Source organism: Oratosquilla oratoria, chromosome 42 (assembly GCF_046742065.1).
Source record: "Oratosquilla oratoria isolate Oo_2021 chromosome 42, ASM4674206v1, whole genome shotgun sequence".
Lineage (NCBI taxonomy): Eukaryota > Metazoa > Arthropoda > Malacostraca > Stomatopoda > Squillidae > Oratosquilla > Oratosquilla oratoria.
In genome coordinates this window covers 19632693-19658312 of record NC_134818.1, presented here as the reverse complement: position 1 = coordinate 19658312, position 25620 = coordinate 19632693, and the positions used below count along the sequence as shown (strand labels likewise).

The following is a 25620-nucleotide window of genomic DNA, read 5'->3' as shown; positions in this document are numbered from 1 at the left end:
TATTGTACAAGTACTGACTACACCATATACTCTAGTTCAACAATTCCTAACACCATGAGCCATAATAATCATTAAAACAACATCCTGACATGTACCATCATTGTTATGCACTATTCTACCAAGGTATGCGAAGCTTTCCAAGACCTTGACATCCTTGCCACATGTATAGACTAAAGTGATCACCAAGTAAGCCCCTAAAATACCTAAACCTTAGTCTTGGCCCAAGATCCTAGGATAGTCATGCCTCCCTGTAATTATCATTATAAGGAACCAGAACCTCCAATGACGCAAACCATCATCAGCATAGAACTTAATGTTGTTAATGGATGCTTTGGAATGACACCAATTGAAAATTGCTCAATACCCTATCTATGCAGGTTTTAAGAAGTATTGGGGCAGGACACCCTTGCCACACTCCTGAATTTACACAAAAGAACCCTGACACACCTACACACTTCACACAACTCTTTATCTCAAGAATATATGATCAACATCAAGTCAACAGTTCTTGCATGTTGCCTGGTATTCATCCACTTCCCACCTTACTCAACTCTCTCACTTTCAGCACATTTCTGCCTCCCTCCTTCCCTCCTCTTGTTTCTCCATCACATATCCACTCATAAATTCCATTCCACTAGATGATGCCCAGATCTCATCCCTTCTCCCTTTGACACATTCACATCCAGAACTCCTCCAGTCAAAGCCAAGAGTTAAGTGAAGAGTCTCCCTCTTGTTCTTGTTACTTATATTAAGCACTAGTTAAATGAGTTAAATGGTACAATAATGGTACTGCAAGACTAATAATACTTTACCTCTTCTTTAAATTGCTGATGATCACTCCAGTGTTTTTTCCCTAGGATGCACTGACTAGCCATAGGCATTATCTCAAGTAAATTCTCAGAGATTTCTCTACACTGTAAAACAATATCAAATTTTGGTTAGCTCATTACCTAACATATAAAATAATATGATTATTCAATCAGGCAACATAACATTTGTTCATTTTTATTCTAAAGCTGTCACCACACAAATGTAATAAGCTTAAATATATTTTCCCTGGGCGTCATCTTTCCACAATCCCCCTCTTTTCCTTTTTTACCTCTACTCTATACAGGGGGAAATTATAGAGAAAGGAGCTTCTAGTACCCATATTAAGCCAATTAAAAAAAATATATATATATATATATATATATATATATATATATATATATATATATATATATATAATATATATATATATATATATATATATATATATATATATATATAAATATATATATATATATATATATATATATATATATATATATATATATATATATATGTATATATATATATATAAATAAATATAAATATTAAAAAATAAAAATATATATATATAAATATAAAAAAAAAAATAATAATAACAATAATAATAAACAAGTTTTCTTTCAAGACACTTACCTTCCCAAGAGAAGTTTCTTCCATCCTTCCATAATCTACAAACAAAACTAAAGCTGATTCACCACTGCATGTCACTACCTTGCTTCTGTACCACAATGAATCAACAGAAGACTGAGCTAAGCAAGGCATACCAACCTTAATGTTTTCAAGCATCTGCAATTAGTACATTAAATACATGTAATATATCAAAATCAAGCATGTTGAATATAATTACAAGCTCACATCAATTTTGTCCATTCTGCAATAATTTCAGGCATACATATATAAAATGCCTGTTTAACAGGCATCCTTTAACTAACACCATTCATTTACAAGGAGCGATAGAAGGGAAACAAATGGGTAGAAGTTGGGAGTGAAATCAAGAGCATAAGGAGTGCACACTCTGGCTAGATGAAGTCATAACCAGGCACTTTACTTACCTGAGATGATCTGGCTTGAATGTCTATATAGGTCATCAAATCTTTGAAAATCTCCCACTTGTTTGCTGCTCTGACCCAAACTGTTTCATCTGTTTTGCCAACTCCAACAACTACCACTTCATTCTGATCTACCACAACAGGTTTAACATAATCTAGTTCTGTAATTCATTAACAAAATATTATGTAATGTTACAAAGTGGATTATTGATAAAATTTTCAGAAATGAAACAAGTAATAAGAAAATATAAATATACCCTTCAGATATATATAAAAAATACAAAAAACTAATATTTACACATGGTTCTACAATTAAAGAAATAAAAGTGACTAGTGACATTTGCCTACAAGTGTCCTGCAAGTCAGATGTCGGAGAAATTTGTCGCCCTGCTCCTTGCCTTTAAATCCCATCGACACCTTCACCTCTATTTGTAAATTTAACCCTAAGAGGCTAACATTCGCTCTCTAGATTTGGCCTAAGATATCTCTCAATTTTGAATGATGTCCTTCTACTTTTTCACATATGGAAAGCTAACAACTGGTGACTGTCCCTCATACTACAAACTGGTGACACTGAAACAGTTCCCATACTAATACAAAACTGAAAAAAGTCCAATATTTCCTTCCAGAAAGTTCTATGAGAGGGCCCAAAGACTGCTGCCAGCCAGTGTGCTGCTACTACTCTTGGAGATGTGAAAAAGTCTATAACTTTCTTACCTCCCCACTGAAGGTGAAGCCCTCAGTGCTGCCACCTAGTACCTAACCCAAACCCAAAATCTCAATGAAGATATCTATAGGTTCAATGAGTATTTATGAAATATTACAAAGTGCTACAGATACCATGAGAGTACCATGAAGCTACAAAATAAATGCATCAGATTTAATCATTTATTATTAAAAAAAATACTCAATATCACACAATTCTCTCTAGTGCACACTTCACTTGGTGCTGCCTAGTGTAGGCCTTATGGTCTCTTACAGTCTCCTTCATTCTTATGTTCACTCACAACATATTCAAAATGCATTTCCATGTTAACCCCTATGATAACAATGAATTTTCTCCTATCGTGTCAAGCAACTTTATTCAGCTATGGGGCACATTCTAGACCAAATGGAATTTTGGCCTCTCAAGACCATTTGGCCTAAAGTTTGCTACTCAGGCAAGTAAAATTACCCGAGATTCAACAAATCAATTGATCAGCATGGGTCTCTCCTGCAGAAGACCCACAACTCCTAGGTAACCAGAAATGGCTACTTCACATTATCCACTCAAAATAAGTGATGCATCATCGTTTTCTGGCCAGTTGCCACTGCTTAGCAAATTTATTAAAATTACTTGACAAGCATCTTGTGAGGCATTTGTTCTTTTCAGTAAGGTCTCTCCCTCAGCTGAATAAAACAAGATGACATAAGGGACAAAATCTACAAATTGTGTAACTATTTAGTACATACAGTACATAAATATACCAAGGGCTCTTTCCCCCCTTACCAGGGAGGTAGCCAAAGTCAAAAGGCATAATTCCACTCCCACACATTTCATCCCCATCTATTCCACTCTCATCTACAACTCCTTCCTCCCTCTCATCTTGGCTCCTATGTATGATAGGTCATCCCTGCATCTCATCCATTGTCCTGAGTCAGAAGCAATGCAGCAAGACAGCACATCCACATCAATGCCACTTCATTTAATTGGCAGAAGGCAGAAGTTAAGGGTGAGTGGAGAATTGTATTATACGGGAAGGGAGCTATGCTTGTGGTGACCCGTCTTTGCATCTCTCAGCATCAAGTTTTTTCTTAAAATCTTGAATAGTGTTTGCTCACACTGTTTCTTTCTCTAATTTCTTCTGTGTGGGAAGCTATTTTTTTTTTTTCAGATCTCTTCTGTAATTATCTTTTTTTAGTTTCTTTTTGTGTCCTCTTGTTTTTCCATTGTCCCACTTCAATAAATCATTCTTATCTAAGATTTCCATTCCCTTCATAATTCTATAGATAGTTAGTAGGTCTCTTCTTTCCCTTCTTTGTTCCAGAGTTGGTAATTCTAATTTGGACAGTCTTTGTTCATACGTCACTTTGGAAAGAGTTGGTGCCAGTTTTGTTGTTGCTCTTTGTATTCTAATTTTTTTATATTCTTTTTGGTACTGCGTGTCCATAGTGTTGCTGCATACTCGAGTTTTGGTCTTATTAGTGTGGTTAAAGAATTTTTATCATTTCCTCGTCCAAATATGCAAATGCCACTTTTATTGATACGGTGATGAATGGAGGGGAGTGGGTGGGTGTGTGGGTGTGTGGGGGGTTAGGGAGTAGTTACATGTGAATTATATTTGCTGCAGACAAAAGGAATTTCTCCCCATCTTCAATGTTTCTGCATGAAGAGAGGGAGAGGGGGGTTCACCAATTAAATGAAGTGGCCTTGCTGTGAAACTTCTTAGTAACAATGAAAAACATGAAACAGAGAAATCCAAGTACAATTAATCATCTTAATACCTACCCTTCAATGGAGGTTCACAATATGCAGCAAATCCATTATCAACCAATACTCTGCAATAGTCTCTCTCATCATTCATTATTACTTTCTCCATTTGGTACATTTGTCCTCCTTTCCCTGTAAAGCAGCATTTGACAATGGAGCTTCCCATTAGCATTTCTTCAGCTCGATGAATGGCTGCTACTGACCAATCGCCTCCACTACAAAGGAAAATCCACAAATCAAAATGAATGGTTATTTATATAAAACAAGGCAAGATAACATGAATACCCAGATGTTCATTGAAGTAAAAATAAAAAAAAATAAAATAAATACATTAAGTAAATAAATATATAAATAAACAAAAAATAACATACAAATTCAAACAAAATTTTGCAAGGACTCAGAATAACAATATAAGAAATATGTGAATATGAACTTCTTACCTCATGGGACATATACTGGTCACTGAGCAATGAACTGCTTGAATGGGCATTTCCAAAAGGTGTTTATGCTTTATTTGTGAAATATTTGTCAAGGGAACAGTTTCTTCATTTCCATAATCCACAAAATACACAGACACCAGAACAGAACTTAACACCTTTTGAACAATAGCTCTGTACCAGCATCCATCCAAGGAATACCGTGCCATTACTGCATCTCCTTCTTTCAGACTTGTATTCTTTGGCAACTCAGTTTTATTAAAGAGCATCTGAGCTTCCTGCATGATTTCACTGAACTTGTCATTTTCTTTCTTGATGTGACCATGGAACTCTGAGGGTGATTTTACCCATGTAACTTCTATTTGTAGCTCTTTATCCAGAGGAACATCTCTATGGGGGAAGGGATGAGAACTACCATCTGACAAAGGCCTAAACTTAAAGTCGTCTTCCACAATCGTCTCCCCCAGAGACATCATAGCCTCTACTTTCCCTTCCATCTTGTCCAAGGAAAACTGATGCATTCTGCTATTACCACTGTTCTGTCCAGAATCAAATTCATTGTTCCTGCTTCCATCACATCGAAGGGCAAATGCCATCTTGGACTGAATACATCACATTTACTCCAACTAGTTTCTTCAGAGTAGCAACACAATTAAAATTTCAAGCCAAATTTTTCATAACTAATCTCCACCTGTAACAAACAGAAGTGAAAAAAACATTATTAACAATGAAGAGTTTTCCATTACTTTGTGTGTTTATGCAAATATTTGGATGCAAAAAGATGTGTACACAAGTTCTATCTGCAACAAATATACTAACATTGAACAAATTTTTATACATGTTTTAAGTGATCTGTAGTTCAGTGGTTTCAAGAACACTTAATAGTACCAATTTACATGTTGATGAAGACCCTACAGGTATAACTGCCAAGCATTCTTATACAACTACCTGTACATCTTGTACCACACAAGGTTTTGAGATGGAAATCTGAACTGTAAATTTGTTACATACATTTACATTGTTTATAAATCTGTTTTGAGCAAAAAGCACCTGTGCTCAAGACACCATCCAGCATTAAGACAATACCGACACAGAACAGGCCTGGCCCAGATTCAAACTACTCCAGATGCAGCCACCACACAGAAGATACAGAACATGTCATACTACAATACTCCACACTAAGGATCCCCATACAACACATCTCTTCCATAAGTGACTTATGCACCTGGGGGCCGTTGCCAGATTCCTAGAGGCCATGGGTCTTCCATAAGAGAAACAAGGGGCAATGGATTGAGTGACTGATTTATCTGTTGAAACTAATGAACATGAAGTGACAACTAGAGACCTAAATACCAAAAGCAAAAAAGTGGGCTAGAGAATGAATGAAACATGGATCACATTTCAACACCCTGATTGGACAAGTCATTATTCACCATAACGTTAACCCTGAATTTGTCAAAGCCAAGCACACAGGTCTGTTGTTACAACAACAACCCCAGCATGGATGCCATCAAGATTTATTGGTTTCAATCTGACAATAGTTAGAAAACCTCAAAGTTACAAAGGTTGGCTCAAAGACCACTTTGTCCTACATGCACATCTTGGTATGATCTTGGCATTCCCTTTCAAAATGCAGCTGCTAGTGGATAATGTCCTTTGTCATTCCCATATCTAGCTGAAGTTCCCCTTAACATATGAGGCTGTCACATAGTGAATGCATCACACAGTAGGTTATATAAAATGTGATAGGCAATGCTGGTTCATGTATCCACCAGTTATATATTACTATAAATGCCCTTACTTGATGTCTTGTGCACCATGATATATTTAAGCTGGATCTGGTCACAATTAAGTTACATTACAAAGGCGGAGCATGCCGACAGACCTTTTGGTCCATATCTAGGTCAGATGCAAAAAAAAAAAAATCATAATAATAATAAAATAATAAATAAAAACTATAATAATGTAAATAACAAATAAAATACATAAATAAATGCATAGGTATAGTTAAATAATAAACAAACAGGTAAATAGTAAACAATAATAAATTGACATATAACTAATAATAAATGAAAATCAAACAGACAAATGATAAAACAAAAACAAATAATATAAAATAAATTATAATCATTACAGCATCTTGCTTAGGTGTTTATCTAAATGATTCTTAAAGCTTCGAACTGAACTACATTGCACCACCTGTGCAGGAAGTTTATTCCATTCATTAACTACACGGTTGGCAAAGTTGTTTCTACCTACTTCCAAATTGAATCTATTTCCGGACAGTTTGAGACCATTGTTTCTTGTCTGATTCTCATTCAATGTGAAAATTTTGTCACTTTTGATGTCAATTCCCTTTAAAATCTTAAAGACCTGTATCAAGTCACCTCTGAGTCTACGCTTTTTTAGGGAAAACAGATTCATATGTTTTAGTCGATTTTCGTATGATTTATTTTTGATATTTGGAATCAGTTTTGTGGCTCGCCATTGTTCTTTTTCCAGTCTGTCAATGTCTTTAATGAGATTCGGTGACCATACGGAAACGGCATATTCCAAATGTGGACGAACTAACGATTTATATAGCTTGTTAATGAGTGATGGACTTTTGAAGTCAAAAGATTGCACAATCAGTCCTAGAATATTATTTGCTTTCTCAGAGGCTGAAAGACACTGCTTGGATGATTTGAGATCTTTTTCACTATCCACTTTTGTTAACTAATTTCCAAATAACTTGTAATCGTACTTACTGTTATTTTTACCTATGTGCATTACCTTGCACTTACTTGTGTTAAATTTCATTAGCCACTTTTCAGACCATTGCTGTAATATATCTAAATTTTCTTGAATATGTAATTGGTTAAAGTGATCATTTGCCATTCCGCACAGTTTTGTATCATCAGCAAATTTGGAAACAGTTGATTTTAGTCCATGGTCTATATCATTTGTATATACTATGAATAGAAGTGGCCCAAGAATGGAACCCCGAGGAACTCTACTTGTAACATTTTTCCATCTAGAAGTTTTTCCATTTAAAACAACTCTCTGTTTTCGATCATTCAACCAATTACTAGTCCAACTTAATAGGCTACCACTTATTCCGTGTAAAGCTAATTTAGTAAGTAGTCTTTCGTGTGGGAAGGTATCAAAAGCTTTTGCAAAGTCTAGATATATTAAATCTATATTGTTTCTTTTGTCATAATTCGAGATGACTGTGTTGTAGAATTCCAGTTAGTCACGCAAGAACGTTTCCGTCTGAAACAATGCTGGCTATCAATTATGAAACAGTTATTTTCTAAATGATGTTCGATAGTATCTCTGATGATAGTTTTCATCATTTTTCCTACGATTGAAGCCAAACTTATAGGCCTGTAGTTTTTTAGTTTCTTTTGTCACCTTTTTTGAATATGGGAGTAACGTTAGCTAGCTTTCATTCTCTTGGGACATCTCCGGATATGGTGGATTTCTTGAAAATAATTTCTAATGGAACAACAATCTCATTTTTCATTTCCTTTAAGATTCTTGGATGCCCACCGTCAGGCCCTGGTGTTTTATTAACTTTGAGTTTATCTATTCACCTTTTAATTTTTTCTTTTGTTATATTTACCGTAGTAAGTTTACCCTAGACTTTTCACAGGTTTCAGTTTGGAGTTCACTTTGAGGTGTTTCGTTTACGAATACCGAGCTAAAATAATTGTTTAAGATATTACACATTCCTTCATTTGAATATTCAAGTTGACCGTCAGCAGATAATAGTGGACCAATGTGATTCCTAACCTTTTTATCTCTAATGTAACTATAGAATTCTTTGGGATTCTCTTTGGATTTATCAGCGATGTTCATTTCATATTGTCATTTTCTTTTCTTTTTTTTGTCTTTTTTAAATCTCTCTGTATTGATACATAATTTTCATAGTCATTAGATGCACCCGAGCACTTATATTTCTTATAAGCCTGTCTCTTTTTAGCAATACTTTTTTCAGTTTCTTTGTCGAGCCACTTTGGGCGAGCCTGATTTGGGGGACGTCTGTCCTTAAAAGGAATGTAAGTATGAATCATCTTAGTGAGCGTATTTTGAAATATTTCCCACACCTGATCTACAGGTCTTTCGTTTAATTTTGCCTCCCAATCTGTAAGCTGAAGCTCCTGACGTAGTCCTATGAACTGAGCTTTACTGAAATCGGGTATTTTAGAAACACAAGTATCTATTCTAAAAAATTTTAGGAGTTTGAATCCAAGTTGTGATCGCTATTTGCAACAGTTTCACCGACTTCTACATCAGTTACCATGCTTTCGCGTCTAGTGATCAATAGATCGAGTAAGTTTCCATATCTTATGGGCTCTTTTATATGCTGAATTAAGTAATTGTCACCAAGATAATCAATCAAGCGACTACCTATATGGCCATGTTCAAGGGTCATCCAATCAATGTCAGTAAAATTGAAATCACCCATTATCAATAAATCCCGGTTGCAGAAACTAGACAGTTCATGAAATAACAGTTTGTCGTCTGCTAATGATAATGTCTTTGGCCTATATATTACACCTATATTCATTTTTTGTCCATTTGTTTGGGTTAACTCGACCCACAAACTATCATATGCATCCTGTTTCACTTCTCTAAAACACAAGCATGAACATTGTTTTTAACGTACAACAGAACACCCCCACCTTTCTTGTGGTTTCTATCCTGATGAAAGTGTTTAAATCCCGCAATATTAAATTCAGCTTCGAACTCTGTACCATTTAACCAGTCTCAGTTATTCCTATCATATCGAGATTTTCGCTTTTGACATACGCCTGTATTTCTTGAAATTTGTTCCTAATACTACAAGCATTAAAGTACATGGTTTTAAGAAACTCGTGATTATTTCTTTTTGACACATTTTGAGTTTCAATATCATGTCTTACATTATCATTTTGTTTTTTATTTATACCTTGCTCTATATTATTAATCCACATGATGAAATGTAAGATCACAGAACTACAATACAGTATAAATATTTAGCCACAGACCTCCCTTGGAAAAACTTGATGCAGAGTATGGCGGAGGAATAAAAAAATCTGATAAAATAACATTGGAGATCAGAGGTCATACACACAACGATGACATAGGGAAGTTGTCCCATCATCATTACAGATGCAACTCAAAAAAAGAAAAAAAAAAATGTTTTTTTATATATAAAAAAAAGGATATTTTCATTTTTTTATATTTTCCAGGCCCATACACCATGATTAATTTGTGCACACCTTATTGTATATCCTATTTTATGTGTATGTCTAACCATTCATGACAAGTAAATTTGGAGTGTTTAATCTTTGAAGATTATACTAAGAGTAAATTTTGTAAGGTAGCCATATTGGCCCATATAGAGTATTTACACTTGGGGGGATGGAGAGGGGGGGTCGCCGATTTAATGAAGCGGCCTTGCTGTGGATGTGCTGTGTCTTGCGACACTGCTTCTGACCTAGGGCAGTGGACAAGGTCAAGGGATGACCCGTCATCTAGGAGGTGCTAAGATGGGAGGGAGGGTGGAGGGGTGTGGAGTGTTTTCAGGGATGGAATGGGTGGGAATGATTTTATGCCTTTTCCTTTTTGGCTACCTCCCTAGTAAGGGGGAAAAAGCCTTGGTATATGTATGTATATATGTACACTTGTTGCAGCACGAGAGTCCTGACTAAAAAGGTCAATTACTTGTTTATTTTTATACTGTGTCTGATGTCTCTTTGGATAAGGTAGATACGCATATGTGGAGGGATGAATCAAGTACTTACACCTGTTTTCATATACTTGATATTTAATATCTGAACAAATTTGGACGTGGAAAAAAAAAAAATTAACAAGGTTTTTTTTTTACTTGCAATTAAAAATTTATTAATTTTTTTGAATCACTAAATTCATCATACGAGTGTGTGTATAAGCAAAATTTAGATAGGTAACTAATAATTATTGTAAACCTTCTTCACACAAAGTTACAAGACAAATGTGCAAAGGCGAATAAATAAGAAAATTGACTAGGCTTACTGTATAGATTTAGGGTTCTTGGCACCTTTGCCCATGGCACATGCAAGTGCCACACATATAAAGAGGGTTGCATGCTATTTCTCTCTTGCGCACCCTGTAAATATTATCACTTAAGTCTACTTGTATAATTACGTAGGGTACGCGTACCAATGGAGACGCACTTGCCCTATGCAGACATATTTGACAAAAAAACTTCTACCTGCCGATGGTGAATAGACAGGAACATAATTATAGGCTCAAAAAATCACTTAACTATCCCCTCATAATGTGAATTTTTGAGCCTATAATTATGCTCCTATCTATTCACCATCGGCAGGTAGAAGTTTTTTTGTGTCAATGCGTCTGCATAGGGCAAGTGCATCTCCATTGGTACATGTACCCTAAGTACCCTAAGTCAAATTTAGTATTAATGTACATCACCTTTTATTCGCCCAGGAGAGGAAGGAATTGGCCTATATAAAGGGAAAATAGCACTTTGACCATGGACTGATGGGATTTGTTCAAGTCAAGGCCAGAATTGATACAGTTAATCAAAAATATGCCACATCATGACGGAGGTGTCTAAAATAGATATAGGAAAATGCTGGTGTAATGCATGTGCCATTTTGCTTCTTAACATCAAATGCTCTAAGAACCATAATACAACGTCTCTAATACAATGTCTCTTGTGTAGCTTTTTGGCCAGGAGATAATCTCAAGCTTTATGAATTTCTACTACAATCACCTCTTCAATCATCTCCAAACAATGACATTTTGATCAAGAGTTGTTACAGATTAAGGCTGCGAGTGGTGATCCTGCCTATAACCCCATCCTTAGACAATGTCTCTGGACTGAGATCATCTCTATCAACTTTGGCTTTATTTGCTCCTTTTTTCATAAAGGAAGAGTAGACATATGGTTAGTGCTCTACTTCTAATATTTCAAGCTAGTAATACAGAAACAGTGAGAAGGTGGGGTCACCAAATAAGTAAAGTGCCCTTGCTGTGGATGTACTGCATCTTGCTGCACTGCTTCTTACCCAGGGCAGTGGGCAGGAGGCTGGGATGACTTTTCATCCACGAGGAGCTAAGATGAGAGGGAGGGAAGGGTGGTGGATGAGAGTGGGAGCATGCCTTTTGACTTGGCTACCTCCCATATATGGAGGAAAAAGCCTTTGTCATATATATATATATATTATATAATTTAAAATGTTTTGCATAATGTAACACAGAGAACAGTCCAACATTTCTTCCCAGAGAAACTTAATGGAGTGCCAGAAGAAAAAAAAAACACCACAGCAATACTGAAATTATTTCCGCCCCGGGCGGGAGTCGAACCCAGACTGCCATAGTGACGGCCAGGAACTCTACCATCACACCATCGAGTCATGAGTGTGATTCACCATGGTTTTGGATTACGTGTTGGACTTGTGATTAATAGCTATTTCCATCCTGGAAGAGAGCTCACAGTTCATATATGACCGATCTATGGTTAATGCTGTGACCTTACACATACACCCATCCCCAACTCCCTGCCCATGTGAGTTGGAGTAACGACTCTCAGTGCAGCGATACTAAAACTACTTCACCCCTGGGTAGAATTTGAACCCAGACCACCATAGTGGCAGGCAGGAACTCTACCAACTATGCCAGGGTCGCATGTGCGCATGTGTAAAGTCACAGCATTACCCATAAATTAGGCCATGGTGAATCATGAAGAAACCAACAACTACTACTTGCAAAAGATGGTCCTGGCCCTGGGACATGAACATCAGTCATCTCCCCAACCTGAACCACTTATCCTGTAGCAGGATTAAAAAAAATTAACCTCAGATTCTCTTAATTGGCCAGAAGCAGGCAAATATCACTTAGGCTGTATTATAGACTGTATTTGCTATTTATAATAACCAGTTTGCAGAAACTCATGAAATTCCAAGAACAGTTTCGTACAAACCAGTAAGAACTGGCTGAATCCCACCACTGTACTCCTCTCCAAACTTCATCAACTTTCTCATTTTATGATTTTCACTTGAAGGTGTAGGAACAAGGGGAGTGACAATCTATCTTTTGTCCGATTGGTCAAGCTCTTCCTTCATCAACTTTGTCCGTATTTCTTCTATCTTGAAACACAAGAGGAGCAGACAACTCACCACAGCTATCATTCTACTACTATCTGCCAGTCCTTTAACTGGCTAGGTATGATAATTGGAAAGTGAGAGACAGGACTCCGTGATGGCATAAGTGTTGTGCCTTTCCTGTCTATTACCTTTAGATTGATAGACTAATACATGGACATCTGTCTAAAGTTTCTTCCCAGAGAGGATTATCCAAAGAACACTACCAGCTGCTGCGGAGCCATGGGTTTTCATTCACCGAAACTCAAGGCAACAACTGACTCAAGGACTATAAAAGAAATCATGTACAGCAAACTAAAACTAGCCAGCAGCTGGGATGAATGAATCCCACTTAAGTGACTTAGTATGGTACAGATTAATGGAAATTATTCAACTCTTTTGCTCCCGATGGGGTAATGCACAGCTAATTCAATCATCATAACAATGCTTGGGATATAAGAGTGGCATCTGGTACTGAGGGTGATAACTGTATTCACGTCTGTAATGTCCTTGACACTACACGACGAATTTGTCGTACTACTCTACTCCTTGGTATTCAAGTTTTCCGGTTGTATAGACGAGTCCGTATTATCAATTTGAATGAATAATGCCTGATTTAGTTGTCAGAAAATGGACTCTAAAACAATTATGAACTAAGTCAAACATTAACAACTTTTAGACTTTTGCAATATCTATTTACAGTAAATGTGGGACCATTTACTATGAAGTACTCTACAAACCACTTTGTAATTTAATAATACAAGAATTTCAGTTTCACACTTACCTTATAATATGTGAATTATATGAGCACTTGGCCCCTTTTAACAGATATCTCACACTAGATCAAAAACAATCACAATTGAATTTCGACTGCACTGCTTTACGCTACTTTCCTGTATTTCGTTTCGGGACTGGAGCCTAAAAACGACGATTCATACGCTTTGTGGTATCATATTATCAGCATTAAAATATTAACACAATTAATTATGAATGGCAAATATGTAGACATATATGTTATAAAAACATATACATTGTTGTATTTTGAGGTACGTTTGTCAATACAGTACACCTAATAATTTTTTTCAGAATCGCTATCCTGATTTTATAAGATGATATGCATTTAGGTTTATATGTTAAAATATAATTAAAATATGATATTTTTTATGTAAAATTAGGTAAGTAATTATATGAAACTATTATTCTAAGCATACTATCACACATAAGCAAATGCGGAGATACGCAGACTATCAAACAGCAATCCGGATAGAGTGATAGCAAACATATAACTGATCACTCTTACTGTTAATTACAATATGTAGTTTATACGTTCCATTGTCACTTCAGTTTAATTCCACATGCAGATATCACCACATGAAACCCAAATGTGGCCTTTCTGTAGCCCTAAAGTGGGCTACACACTATCAAACATTTTTGTCCAGCGTGTTTGTTCAAACATCGCCACAGACTGTAACGGGTGTTTGATCAAACGTTAGTATACCTGCCGACAACGTCCCTTCAACATGAGCCAAAAGAAAGCGGGCATAGCTATACTTTTAGCCATAACCACTGAAAAGCCTGCCAAGCGAAAGAAGAGAGTGTGGATGAAGTAGTGGTACAAGAAGAAATGCAAATTATCTCATGACTGCCTGACTGTTTGATCAAACATCGCCACACACTCATGAAACATGTTGGACAAACAAGCAGTTTGACTATCGAGTATCAAACTGCTTGTCAAACCTTCCAACCTGCCCGTACACTCTCAAATTGTTTGATCAAACTCCTTGTTGGACAACCATGTTTGATTGTGTGTATCCCGCTTAACGCTGCGTACAGAGACCTGACCTCCCCGAGAATTTAGTCTATCTTACAATTATGACCACAGTTCTGCTGCTTACAAGCACACCTGATATATATTTCGAAGGCCTAACACTCGGTAGACTGAGCTGTATTAGTCCTGACCTAAAATAACTGCATGGATTTGCCAGTCTAGGTAAATACCAACATGTACGTGCCTGTGGCTGACAGTCCATAACAATACGTGCATATGTTCATTTACAAAGCCATAATCCCCATTATAATTAGGTCGACCCAATCCAAGCATACGCGCATACACACATGCATAAATACATACATATATCCTCGAACACACATACGAGGAGTTACAGAAGTAATCCCTCCTGTTTATTTATTTATTTGTTTGTTTGCCTATTTATTTGTTTGTTTGTTTGTTTGTTTGTTTGTTTTTTCTTCTCCATTAAGGGATCCGAGGGAACTGTTTATAGCATTATCACATGAAGAATCGTCACGCCAGACTTCGACAGGGTGACCATTCTTCGTGTGAGCTATCCTAGGGTGACAATTCTTCATATGGCCCTACTTTTCAAGACGTCGTTTTCGAGCTTTTGAGTAGTGATTCCTCTAATGTTATAAGGTGGATGCAACAGAAGAAGCTTTTTAAGAGCGAAGTTAAATGTGATAGTTGCGCTAGTTAGATGAACTGGACAAAATATGCCATTTTGAAGGGTGGGTTTATCTGGAAAGGCCAACGAAAAGACTGCTTGAAGTACAAATCAACCAAGTGAACTAGAGTAGGATTGTTCATTTTTGTTTATTTATTTGTTTATTCATTGTCTATTTATATCTATATATTTTTGCTTGTCCTAATATTGCACTACATAGGTGTATTCATGTTATGTATCTTTGGTGTGAGCGTATTCATGTTGTGTGAGTGTATTCATGTTATGATCTTTGGTGTGAGCGAAAGAGCAACAAGCCGTCAGGTGAATCTTTCTGAGAAAACGATGATACACTGTTACATTTTTTTTCAGAGAGGTCTGTGCCGTGTATTTTGCAGCAAATGACGTTAAACTTTTGAGGTATGGGATTGTGACAGTGTGTCGTGCGTGGACTCTGTGCTAGTGTGTAGGTCCGCTGTGTTTTTGTCCATTTGCGCGCAGTTCTGCAAGGGTAGCCATTATCTCGGAAAACTTGCAAAGTGTGTTTCTTTTGTTCCTTCTTTCCTTCCACCGTGGAAAAGATTTTATCTGCTCTGTTCCAAAAAGTCCTTATCACACTCTTCTTGTGGTAGTCTGGATGGTAGCTGTGAGACGAGAAGACCCGAAATCGGCCCTATACAAGCACGCATCAGATTACCAACATACCATCGACTGGGACGGAGCCAAGACACATACAGACAACAACAAAAAGAAAAGACTATTTTAAAGAAGTATGGGAGACCAAGGGCAACTGCATAAACAGGAACATTGACCTCAATCCAATCTATCTAGGGACCACGAGCACGACCGTTTACTCGTAATGCACCCATAGCAACGACTTGATAATGGGCTAACAATATCTAGTATTTTGTATTTATATATTATATATTATTCCTATCCCCATTTTCTGTTTATTTTTCGTTTTCTTTTATCTTCTTTTTCAAGTAGGTTTTTGATGCACTTGGCATCCTATTCTCTGTGATCACTTGGTTCCAACTTACCATGTTTTTTTAAGTTCAACATACCTTTTCATGTTTACTTGTTCAGTATGATTTATTTGATTTCAGTTGGGTTTGCCAAGGTCCCAGTTACTATTTCGTTTCCAGTTTTACTCAGCTTTGTGTGATATTTGGTCACAAGGGTAATGACACGCCCAGTTCCTTTCCAGCCAACAGTCACTTTCCCTTTTCAAAGGACTTTACAAAGGCGGAGCATGCCGACAGGAGACCTTTTGGTCCATATCTAGGTCGGATGCGAAAAAAATCATAATAATAATAAAACAGTAAATAAAAAAACTATAATAATGTAAATAACAAATAAAATACATAAATAAATGCATAGGTATAGTTAAATAATAAACAAACAGGTAAATAGTAAATAATAATAAATTAACATATAACTAATAATAAATGAAAATCAGACAGGCAAATGATAACAAAACAAAAACAAATAATATAAAATAAATTATAATCATTACAGCATCTTGCTTAGGTGTTTATCTAAATGATTCGTCCAGTTAGTTGAAATTTCGATGTCTGTCCTGTTCACATTGCTCTTCTGTGTAAATCTATTCCATACGTGTTCACATGGTAGTTATCTATTTGCACGCGTGACCGTTTATCCCTTCACATGGAACACTTGGTCCGCCACCTTAGGCCGCTTTCACACGAGCGTTTCCGTACGCGCGTTCGGGTGCGCCGCGTTTTAACTTTCAATGGAATTCAATGGGACCTTTCACACGTCCGCAAAACGCGTCGTGTAAAAGGTCCCATTGAACTCCATTGAAAATTAAAACGCGGCGCACCCGAACGCGCGTACGGAAACGCTCGTGTGAAAGCGGCCTTAGTGTGATTAAGTGGTCTCCCTCTCCACACTTCTCAAATATTGCGTTTCTTATGTTACCTTTCAGTTTCCCTTTTATTGTATGTTATTGTTTTTGTTTCATTCTTGGTGTATTTCTCTGTATTTTAGTATATTAAATGGTACATATTTCGTCAGCATGGTTTCTCCAAGGCTAAGTCATGTGTGACTAATCTTCTATCTTTTTACACTAACGTATATAAGGTGTCAGAAATGATAGTTACGATGTTATTTACCTTGACATTAGCAAATTGTTCTACAAGGTGTCCCATCAGAGACTATTAGATAAAGTCAAAGCACATAGCATAAGAGGAAAAGTGGATTAGAGCTTGGATCAGTGACAGAAAACAGCGGGTCACCATAAATAGTGTAAAATCTGAATGGGAGAGTGTTTCTGGTGGAGTTCCCCAGGGCTCGGTTTTTGGGTCCCTTATTGTTCACTATGTACATTAACGACTTGGACAATGGGATTAATAGTGATGTTAGTAAGTTTGCGGACGACACTAAAATAGGACGCCTGATCAGGCCAGGAGATGACGCCGAGATTCTGCAAGATGATCTTAACAAATTGTTCACATGGTCGGTGAAATGGTAAATGGACTTCAATATCTCAAAGTGCAGCGTGCGTAGGGCTACACAACCCCGAAAACAGATATAACTAAGATAACAAGATTTTAGAGAAAATTGGGTGCGAGAGAGATTTGGGAGTTCTAGTGAGTCCTGATCTTAAATCCAGGAAACAGTGCATCAGCGCCAGAAATGAATATAACAGAGCTTTAGGTTTCATTGCTAGGACGGTTACGAATAGAAGTGTAAAGGTAATTATCAAACTTTATCTAGCGTTGGTTAGACCCAGCCTTGACTATGCGGTACAGTTTTGATCTCCGTCCTATAGAATGGACATTAATTCACTAGAATCAGTACAGAGGAGAATGACCAAAATGATATATGGACTCAGAAGTTTACCTTACGAAGAGAGGCTTAGGCACCTTAACTTACACTCTCTGGAAAGACGTAGAGTGAGGGTGATCTAATAGAGGTGTTCAAGTGGATCAAAGGCTTTAACAAGGATGACGCAAACAAGGTCATCATATTAAGACAACAGGACAGGACTCGCAGTAATGGATTTAAACTGGACAAATTTAGATTTAAGAAGGAAATAGGCAAGAATTGGTTTACTAATAGGGTGGTCAACGAATGGAATAGACTTAGTAACCATGTAGTGAGCGCTAAAACTATCAGTTGTTTTAAGAAACGGTTAGACAACTTTATGGATGGGGATGACAGGTGGTGATAGATATGGAGCTGCCTAGTGTAGGCCTTATGGTCTCTTGTAGTCTCCTTTATTCGTATGTTCTTATGTTCTTATGATTAGCGGAGTTGAACCAAGGGCATGGTTCATTAAATTCCACGCTACAAAGCCCTGCAAGGGGCACCGTCCTAGCCTCCCGATGGGGGGGAGTGTGTGACGTTAAACCATATAAAAATAAATAAAAATGATTAGCGGAGCAAGGACTTCACCAAGGTCCTCTTCCAGTTGTATCCTGGACCATATAAAAACGAGTTCACTGTATGTAAACCATTATATCCCCTGAAGATGATTCCTGGACGGGAATCGAAACGTCAGGCTTAATAAACCCATACTTAAATACTCACTCATCCACCACTGTTCCCGTATGTGATATTGACAAGACAGAATTAATGCAGTCAATATTTTAGGGAATTTAATTACACCCTTAAAGACCAAAGTCATATATCTTATTGATGCTGACCACTTTCAATTCAAACTATTTTCGATTTCTACTAACCCTTTCACTTTCATTTCCATATTCATCTCCAGTCCTCTTGTATGGTGGAACTAAACAACACTCCTCTAATCCACCGGGTCACTCCATTCCTTGAAACAGACACTGAACAATTCTATCAACCACTCCACTATTACTACTCCAGTCTCTGACAGACATTCCACAAGACACCCATTTGATTCTGATGTCATACCAGCTTTCATTAACCTCAGTGCTACTTGTGCCTACTGTTTCGTAAATGCTTTATCGTTCACTTCATCCTTTACATTCTTTTCGCATTTCCCATTGCCAAAACATTGCTCACCCCATTTCCTTCCCTCGTCCCTCTCTCCCATTAAGTGCTGCCCATCTGCTCTTTTCATCCCTTCCCTCTAACAGATTCACACATTCGCACAATTATTACTTCCTTCCAAAACGCCATTAATTTCTTTCATAACTCTTAAACATCTACCTTGTTTACCCTTCGTAATCACCTCACATCAGTTTAGATTCGGCAAACTGTTCAGAAAACGGGTAAATATTCTTTTATTTATTTTATTATTACTACTTCGATTACTACTACTACTACTACTACTACTACTACTACTACTACTACTACTACTACTACTACTACTACTACTACTACTACTACTACTACTACTACTACTACTACAACAACAGTACCACTACCACTGCTACAACTATTACAGCTCTAGCCAGTTCCAATATTGATAATAATAAAAAAAAACAAGAGGAAAGAACAAGGAAAACATGTGCAAGTGTTGTAGTAAAAACAAAAGTAAGGTGATATTAACAGCAATAATAACAACTAAATCCAGTCATTATCATAGTAATATCAATGTGAAGACGATGTACCTTTAATCCATTAGACAGTGACACAGATTTATGTTCTATATTATGGTTACCGTCAGACACTTTTATTCACACACAAGAAGAAGATTAAACAGACAAACAAATAAAAAAGATCACACATGCAAGTGTGACGTCAATTATATCTTATTTCAGCTATCGCGCCGATAAAGTGAAGCCAGTGAAGTGGTGAAGGAGGGTACCAGAAAGGAAGGAAATATAATTTAAATGACCAGCATTCCTGAGTGGAGAATTTTCTAAACATGAAAAAATATTGCGTGACTCTGATGCGTAAGGGTTTCTCTAAAGATCTTGACTAATGACGGCTTTGAAGAATTCCTTCAGTTACGATAGATCCTGTTCAATTAAGCTGAAAAAACCGTCTGGTATACCAGATTATTTAAATATATCAATATATTAAATTGGATATAGTTGGTTGTAGAACATATTTGTCGCTCTTGCTTTGCCATAACTGTGTTTCATAGTTCTTTCTCGTGCGTTTCACACCAAGAACCAACAAGATATGTTTACATCTCAGAGTGCAATGCATATCTTTATGACCCAAGAGACGGGAAACACAATCCAAAGATAGAAAACACGTCCAGAGGTGGGAATCTCCTCTCCAGACTTCAGACATTTGATAATTTAGAAGGAGCTTCTCTACGCTTATGTGGAACAGTAACACATAAGCCCTTTGCCTTCATGTTTTTTATTTCGTTTCCCTTTCTTTCTTTCTTTCTTTTTTCTTTGCGTTGATCGTTCTGTATCACATAAAAACTGTCAGAAGAGAGGACTGAAATATGACAACAGTTGCTGGAATGTAACTTCAGGATGACACTTGTTGATTATATTACTTATTCAATACAAACTAATTTCTCTGTGCCAACGTGGTGTCAGAGACGAGGAGGCAGTCTGGAGAAAACTAGAAAAATATAAAAAAGTAATCTAGAAATAATACGTCTTCCACAGCTCCCTAGAAGACATCAGCCGCTGTAGTACTTATAAATGATGGCAACCCTACATACCATACCCCCTTGGAGAGATCTCGCTCAATCAGTCGTTCAAGAAGAACTGTTGCTCTAGTAATAAATTACCAAAATACTCTTTTTTTCATTTACTTTATTTTACCGAAGTGACGTCCTTCAGGACATCAACGACCTTGGAACGCCATTCTTCTCTGTCTTGATTTCTAAATGATTCTCCATGTATTCTTACTAAACCATACATAAAGTTCTTCACTTGCCTTCCTCTTGCCCCGTCTTTCTTCCACCTTTCCTGTCAACGGACTGTATTACAAGCTTGCCTCTCCTTTCTCACACATTTGAAATACTTTGGCACTTCACACAGAGAACTGTTGGTGTCCGGCATTATTCTCGTTGACAGCATGTATGACCGTTGAAAAAAAGGTCAAAATCTATTTGGTCAAGAGTACATTTATACACCAACTCCACGTGCACGCCTGCACGGGTTCTGAGCCGAGAGCAATGAAGAAGAGCAATTCCGAGTATTGGAACCCATCCGCTCCTGAAGCTGACTTAAGAAGGGCACTTCATAAATCTGAAACAGATCTTCTTCTCGGAAACAAGTCATTGTATATGCGGACGGGTCGTCAATGCGAGTCACGCGCTGAAGTGGTTCTCTACTTAAAATGTCTCTTCTTACTCCTAATTGTGGCATGTTCTTTCTTTACCTTTTCATGTTATATACGTTATGTATGTATACTCGCATCGACGACATTAAACAGCTCTGCCTACAGGTTTCGAACCCTAGCCCGTATGGTACTAGACCATTTCAAACCTAGTACGCTACCGACTGTACAAAGAGACCACACAGTCGGCAGCACAGTAAGCTTCAAGTGGTCTAGTGCCACCACGGCTTAGGTTTCGAATCCCGTAGACAGAGGTACATATATGTGTTGTGTTATGACAGTCGGGTTTATTCACTTACAGGAGAAGGATTATTGATGAACACCTTAGCTGATCTGCTTAAATCTACTTCCTATTTTTTGCTTCCAAATAGGCTTACTTGGCCTGGCATGCGGGTTAAGAATCCTTTCTAGTTTGTCCTCTTAAGACTTCTTCTTCCTTCCCTCATGTCTTTTCTAAGTTGTTTTTTCCACTTGTGTCTGACTGCGTGTTTTATATTCTGTTTTCTCTCATTACAATATACCATTAGAAGGCAAGAGATCTATAGGTTGAATAAAATAGCCTTTGGCTAACCAGAACAGAATGGAGTGGTTTAATGGACTACGATGAAGTCATTCCTGACCTGTTCGAGGAAAAGAACTCCAGAGTGAACGACATAATTATCTAACGTACTTGATAAAATCATTAACCCCTTTGCTACGGAGGCAGAGGAGCACGAATATATATGGGTCTGACTCAGTGGCGACAAGTGGCAAACGATTTTATGAAACAGACAATAGGTGGAGAGCCTTTTCGGTCGAGCGCGGTGTTGCCCCCCAAGGACAGAGGAGTTGATTATCGCGCTAACGAAATACTCGTAGGCTTACGCTAGGTCCAACCTTCACTTAACACCTTCCTGACCGGGTGTTACTTTCCCTTTCCCTCTGAATGTCGCTAAGCTATTTCATTCATCACCATGGCATACCTTTCACCAAGGGCGACATTTGTATTGCAACTGTCGCCAGATTATTTTATTCATTTCAGATCCTTTTGCATTGTTTTACAGATATCAGACCAGGGCTGGGCACAGACTGGACATAGGCTTTCGTGTGATTCGCCAGATTTGCTGCTAAATGAGAAAGGAAAAGCGAAAAGAAGAAGAAAAAAGAAAAGATAAATACGGTTTGTTCTTGTGCACGTGATGCCCCGCTGTTCCACGTTTCATGACTCCCCACACAATCCGCGTCGTTGTGAAGGAAATTTATCTTGGTAGTGTCGCTGCGCATGCCTCTAAGACTGTTCACACTAGCGGTTTTAACCAACGAGGTTGAAACTGATGCTGTTCAATTGCAATGTAAGTCAATGGAGGCTTTCACACACAATTGCGCATTTTTTTTGTTTAATTTTTTATTATGCGGTACTACCGCGGTTTCCGCACGGTTCAAACCACTAGTGTGAACAGGACCCTCCATTACTCTCCCTCCGTTTTCTGTTCAAAACCACGTTTTTCACATTTTGTCTCTTATCAAGTCATCTTAAATGGTTTTCGAGAATTATATTTTGTTCGTGTGGTCAAGTTTGATGCATTCGTCTTGTTGAAATAAGAGTTTCCGTTGTCATCGTTATCACTAGCCTTATTGCTGTTATAATTGTTATTTCTATGATAACTATTATTGTCATCATGGTCATTAGCTATAGTACCATTATCACGAATACAGTTACCATTATTATTGTTGTTATTACCATCATTATCCTCATCATCGCCATCGTCGTCGTCATCATCATCATCATCATCATCATCGTCATTGTCATCATCATCATCATTATCATCATCATCCTACGATAATGGAAAAACAAAATGCAAACCAGCAGATGAAAATGTGGACCACATTGATGAAGGAAGACAATAACATAAGTAGAAAAAATAGATAAATAGATAAGTAGAAGAATAGAAGAATACATACTCGTAAAAAAGGAAAAACAACATGAATACATTAAAAAAATGTGGGTGTTATTAGTGTCCTCCTTTTTTATCTTTTGTATAATTTCCATCCTAACATAGTTACTCACTTGCACTAATACTTCAAGTATTCTAATCTCAACAGAAGGTTATCCTTTACAGAAAATCCTCTGTTGTCTCTCAGGATAAACCCAAACCCATCGCCTGTTTTTTTTTTTTTTTTTTTTTTCTTCAGGGCGAGCACCCGCCCGACCTCAACTTTGCATGTGGTTCGGAACAGTTTATACTCGTATACAGGGTCTGCTGTTCACGCGAAGCCACTGGTATTAGCGGCGGTGCCCTGAGATCAGGGAGTGGGGGGGGGGGCACCCCTCAACTGCAGGCTACACCAGGAGGAAAGTGTGCCCCCAAGAAGCTGTGGGTTGCCTCAGAAGTGGAGACGGTGAGGTGCCTCGCTACCCCTGCAGGGATGAGTGGTGGGCTAAGACCTAGGAGGCGAAGAATGGCAGTGGTTCTACACTCTAGGTCAGTGATTCTTAACCAGGGGGGCGCGCCCCCCTAGGGGGGCGTGGATCATTTCCAGGGGGCGCGCGAGCTTTCGGGTGAAAAGTATAAGTTTTTCCAGTTAGTGATTACTTTTACAACAGCATGGGCCAGTACTATAAGCATAAGCATATGAATTATTACAGAATTCTTTCTTACTAATGAACCGTTAGAGTGAGACCCGTTTAGGCAGAGCGTTTCTTCCGAGGTTGTCTTCGTCGGTTGAATCGTACGATGACGTCATGATAAGACGGAAGCTGATTGGCTAGTAAATTCTCGCGCGATGCTATCAATGTGTGGGACGGTGTGACTGAGACAATTGCATTTCACCAGTCGTTGTGTGATTATTGCTTATTGTTGTGTTGGCCTCATTTGTTCTACATATTTACATAGATACAAAACATCAAGTATTTTGCAATGAGTGCTAAGAAACGGAAGTACATTGAAGATTACATTCGATTTGGATTTGTGTCTCTCCAAAGGGATGACACCGAGGTTCCACAGTGTGTGATATGTTACAAGACTCTGAGCAATGATGGAATGCGGCCTTCACGCCTGGAACGCCACTTGAGGACATCACATCCTGCTTTAGTTGACAAGCCGAAGGCATTCTTTGAAACTAAAAAAGACACCTTGAAGCGAGCTAAACTGAACGACAGTGGGTCATTTCGGCAGCAATCTTCAAAGGTTGTTGAGGCTTCCTATGAGATCGCTATGTTGATTGCAAAGAGCAAGAAGAGTCATAACATTGGAGAGTCTCTCATAAAACCAAGTATATTATGTGCAGCAGAACTCGTTTTGGGGAAAGATAGTGCAAATAAGCTTTCCCAGATTTCTCTGTCAAATGATACAGTCAAGAAAAGGATAGATGAATTATCTCAAGATATCAAAGTTCAGACTCTCGACCAAGTAAGAGCCTCCCCTGTTTTTGCCATCCAGTGTGATGAAACGACTGATGTCGCTCAGTGTTCTCAGCTTCTGATGTATGCTCGTTTTGTATCAGGCAATAATATAAAAGAGGAAATTATGTTCTGTCACCCGATGGAAAGTTTCACAATAGCAGAAGCTATTTTTGATGTTATATCAGATTTTTTCCAGGAAAATCAGCTTTCTTGGGAGTCGCTGGTAGGAGTGTGTACTGATGGAGCACCAGCCATGCGTGGTTTACGGTCTGGGTTTGTCACAAAGGTGAAAGAAAGAAATCCTTCCGTAATGAGTACACACTGCATACTTCATCGGGAAGCCTTAGCATCCAGAACTTTGCCTATTGAAATGATGGACGTCTTGAATGTGGCTATCAAGATTCTCAATTTTGTCAAAGCTGGAGCCTTGAACAGTCGTCTTTTTAAACTGTTGTGTAAGGATATGGAATCCGAACATGAAGCCTTGCTTTTTCACACGAACGTGCGATGGTTGTCAAAAGGAAATATGCTTGGAAGGCTTTATGAGTTACGAGAAGAAGTAGAAATATTTCTAGATTCACAGCAGAAAGTAGACCTTTATGACAAATTTCAGTCTGAAGGCTTTCATGCAACCTTAGCCTACCTGGTGGATATTTTTGAGGCATTGAATGCTGTGAACCTCAAACTACAAGGAAAAAACA

The 25620-nt window shown here is 37.8% G+C and overlaps 2 protein-coding genes across 2 annotated transcripts in view; one reads left to right on the top strand and one right to left on the bottom strand.

Annotated features, from left to right (window-relative positions):
- Positions 1 to 13784, bottom strand: part of LOC143021328 (tudor domain-containing 6-like) — a 24952-nt gene extending 11168 nt beyond the window's left edge. Inside the window, exons 1-6 of the mRNA XM_076178736.1 lie at positions 13665 to 13784; positions 4770 to 5457; positions 4348 to 4544; positions 1863 to 2020; positions 1444 to 1596; positions 813 to 914 (exon numbers count right to left, since the gene is read on the bottom strand). Of these exons, the coding sequence (XP_076034851.1) occupies positions 813 to 914; positions 1444 to 1596; positions 1863 to 2020; positions 4348 to 4544; positions 4770 to 5362 (1203 nt within the window). The 5' untranslated portion in view covers positions 5363 to 5457; positions 13665 to 13784. The remainder of the gene's footprint in view (positions 1 to 812; positions 915 to 1443; positions 1597 to 1862; positions 2021 to 4347; positions 4545 to 4769; positions 5458 to 13664) is intronic.
- The window catches only part of LOC143021547 (protein FAM200C-like), a 13714-nt gene continuing 563 nt past the window's right edge, over positions 12470 to 25620 (top strand). The window contains exons 1-6 of the mRNA XM_076179149.1: positions 12470 to 12570; positions 13709 to 13775; positions 20322 to 20567; positions 22581 to 22621; positions 23772 to 23916; positions 24411 to 25620. The exon at positions 24411 to 25620 is cut by the window's right edge and continues 563 nt beyond it. Coding sequence (XP_076035264.1) covers positions 12470 to 12570; positions 13709 to 13775; positions 20322 to 20567; positions 22581 to 22621; positions 23772 to 23916; positions 24411 to 25620 — 1810 coding nt within the window. The remainder of the gene's footprint in view (positions 12571 to 13708; positions 13776 to 20321; positions 20568 to 22580; positions 22622 to 23771; positions 23917 to 24410) is intronic.